The sequence below is a fragment of the Carica papaya genome, chromosome 5 (genome assembly GCF_054855325.1).
Source record: "Carica papaya isolate Zhongbai chromosome 5, ASM5485532v1, whole genome shotgun sequence".
NCBI classification, from domain to species: Eukaryota; Viridiplantae; Streptophyta; class Magnoliopsida; order Brassicales; family Caricaceae; genus Carica; species Carica papaya.
This window is the reverse complement of record NC_142313.1, coordinates 39,916,612-39,920,143: the sequence shown is the minus strand read 5'-3', so window position 1 is coordinate 39,920,143 and position 3,532 is coordinate 39,916,612. Positions and strand designations below refer to the sequence as shown.

The 3,532-nt window shown below is 36.0% G+C and overlaps 1 protein-coding gene across 1 annotated transcript; it reads right to left on the bottom strand.

Annotated features, from left to right (window-relative positions):
• Positions 1-234: 234 nt before the first annotated feature.
• LOC110821175 (Pentatricopeptide repeat (PPR) superfamily protein) lies at positions 235-2,909 on the bottom strand. The gene is given in 1 exon segment (XM_022050906.2): positions 235-2,909. A coding segment is annotated over 1 exon segment (1,941 nt). The 5' UTR covers positions 2,385-2,909; the 3' UTR covers positions 235-443.
• Positions 2,910-3,532: the final 623 nt, after the last annotated feature.

The following is a 3,532-nucleotide window of genomic DNA, read 5'->3' as shown; positions in this document are numbered from 1 at the left end:
TTATTTCTATTAAAGTCATTATAAAATTTTAAAATAGATTATAATAGAACTGTATTTAAAAAAAATCTTAAAAATAAATAACTTAATTAATTTTTTAAATAATAATAACAACAATAATAATAATAATATTTTATATTATGTGTGCATACATACATATTTATCATAAATCAAACTTATTATCTTTATATTTATTTATGATTATGATTCCTTTATGTTATATTTGATTAACCTATATTATCATTATGAAAGTAAATTATTTATTGGTTGGATATAACTTTGTTTAGTCCTCTTCAGAGGTTTAGAAAAGCCAACCATGTAATTTTCCCCTGCGCATTCCTTGATTTGGAATAACTTAGTTTCCATCTCCATCCAAACCAGAAAGGGGAAAAAGTATTGCAGAAAATACTCCTTTTACAAGATTGCCAGAAACGTTCGGCATCATTCTAGACATCTGCTATGTATTCATCGCTCTGTAAATGAGCAGTTAATAAGTGTAAACCAGCATATATAAGATCAGCTTCAGGATGAGTTTGATCGCCAGCAATGAAAGCATGTACGTGATTCTTGAGTTATAGCCAGCTACAACCAGGCATCTTCTTTACATTTTGTTGCCTCATTGAATCTCTAACATCCAATACTTCTTCATATCGACCAGCTGCCACATAAACATTTGAGATCAGAACATAGTTGCCACAATGCTCAGGATCAAGTTCAAATACTCTCTGTGCAGCAATCTCAGCAAGATATGCATTCCCATGGAGCCGACATGCTGCTAATAAAGCCCTCCATGGAACTGAGCTCATTTCAATAGGCATTGTTACTGCCAATTCATAAGCCTCTTCAAGCTGCCCAGCTCGTCCAAGCATGTCAATTACACAGGTATAATGCTGAATGCCCGGGGCGACACCGTATTTCAAACTCATTTGCCTCAAGAATTCACGTCCCTTATCCAGAAGACCAGCGTGACTGCAGGCTGACAAAACTCCTACGAATGTGATCTCATCAGGTGCAAATTTGGCCTCGCACATGCATGCAAACATTTCTAGTGCCTCCTTGCCAAAACCATGCATGCCATAACCCATGATCATAATATTCCAAGATGCCACGTCCCTACTGCTCAACTTGTCAAATATCAACCGTGCATCTCCCATGCTACCGCACTTTGCATACATATCCATTATAGCATTATTTATTAGCAAATCACCACTGTCTCTACAGTTTCCAGTATTTGCAAATCCATTAATAATCATATAACCATGAACCTCTCGACCATTCATCAATGCAGCCAGATGAGCACAAGCAGGAAGGAGTGTTGTCACAGTAACCAGATCAGGCCGAACACGAGCAATTATCATCCTACCGAAAAGCCTCAAGGTTCCATCATGATCACCACACTGTTCATGAACGCATAGGATTGAGTTCCATGAGAATATGTCCCTTTCCTCCATCCCCTCGAAAATCGCCATTGCATCAGTAACACACTTGCACTTTCCATACATGTCAATCAACGCATTCAAAACTGCAACAACCAAACCATAGCCCAGTTTCACTGTGAGACCATGAATGACTCTCCCATTATCAACATCCCCCAACACAGCAAAAGCTGACAGAACCCCAGTAACCGTATACCTATTCATGAGAATATTTTCCTCCCGCATTTTCATGAAAACCGATAGAGCCTCATCAAACTGACCAATCTGCGCATGCCCATTAACCATGGCATTCCAAAGCACAACGTCATCTCTCACAGGCAATTCATCAAACACCTTCTGTGCTTCCTCCACTAACACAAACTTCAGGTACGTATTCACCAAAGCACTGCCAACAAACACATCTAAATCCAAACCATACTTAAACACCAACCCATGAATCTTCTTCAACTCCAAGACCTCCGTGGCATCACAACAACCGCTTATCAAACAAGGAAAGGTGTACCTATCAGGCACAGTACCCAAAACCCTCATTTCCCTGTAAACCTCCAACCCACTCAAAGCAAACCCATTTCCAACAAATCCCGAAATCATTGCATTGTAAGAAAACACATTGCGATCATAATTACTGAAGATTGAAATCGCATATGGCATTTGGTTGCATTTACAGTACATGTTGATAACGCTAGTGACGGCGAGAGGGGAGGTATTAAGGAGACCATTGATGAGCATGTAGCCATGAATTTGCTTACCCTTTGTGAGGTCCTTGTGGCGGGCACATGACTGCAAAGAGGCAATACATGACGCGAGACTGCAATTGGTAGTTTCCCGTGGCTCTTGTTGTTTTGCAGGTCGCGAGGAGTAGTTGAAGGAGAGAAAGAAAGAGGAAGGAGAAGGGATTCCATGGATGTTTGAGGTTCTAGAGAAGAGAATAATGCATCTGTTTCTATTCATTTAACGGTACAAGAGCTCCGATATGACTGGAAACCAAAATAAGGTCGGCGAAACAAGTTTTTCTCCATCGAATATATGTTTCAAAAGCAGAAACAAGATGAAGATGAAGTACCCATGACGGTTGCCAGAACCAACGGATCAAGCAAAGCTCAAAAATAAATACACTGGTTGTACTTGTTCGAAGCAAATCAGAGACATCCACTATTACGTAATTTTGATAAAAAATTTATATTATTATTGATACAGGCATGATACTTAACGCAATAGCTACGGTACTGCACGGATCGATAAGTACAGCACCTAGTATCTATTGTTTACCATTAGAACAACTTGATTAACTAATCCTATTTGTTTCTCCAACTTTTATCTCTCAGTGTCAGCATCGGCCCAACAGAGTACTTTCACCGTCAGTGTTCTTTCTTGTCTCTATACAGTTCACCGCTTTCATTGGAAATTCCTTCTTCTTCTACCATACTCCAATTTGGTAGTTTCCACTGCTTTTTTTAGGGTTAAGCTCTGAAATTTGACGATGGACTGAAAATGTTAAATAATTAATAAAATGTATAAATTTTTATTTAAAAAATAAATTATATTTAAAATAAATTTTACATTATTAATATAAATAAATCAATATACCATATCAGTTGACTGTTGCAAACAGATGTAAGCTTTCTTGCCAAATTAATTTTATGTGTGGAAGCTACATAAAATATACTAATACTAATTGGTTATAGTTTTTCTAAATATTAAATTATATTTTACACTAATAGTACTTAACACTACTTGAATATCCGAGTATTTGAGTTTAAAATGATTCTTGCATAGAACACGAACTTTCTATATTCATGAATTTAATTGCCCGTATTCTTATATTTTCGTTTTCCGACAAAATGAACAATCAAGTATTATTATATTCTAACTTTATGGCAAATACATAAATCTATAAGAATAAATATTTATGATCAACCTATATAAATATTATTTCCTTTCTATGATAAAATAATTTTGAAGTTTGAAGTATTATAATTATTGCTCAAAATACAATAAATTTTTTCACATGAAAAACTATAATGTAAACAAGAAATCATATGAAATGTTAGAAGAATCTTGAAGAAATTTGATCACGATTACAAAAATAAGTTAAACAA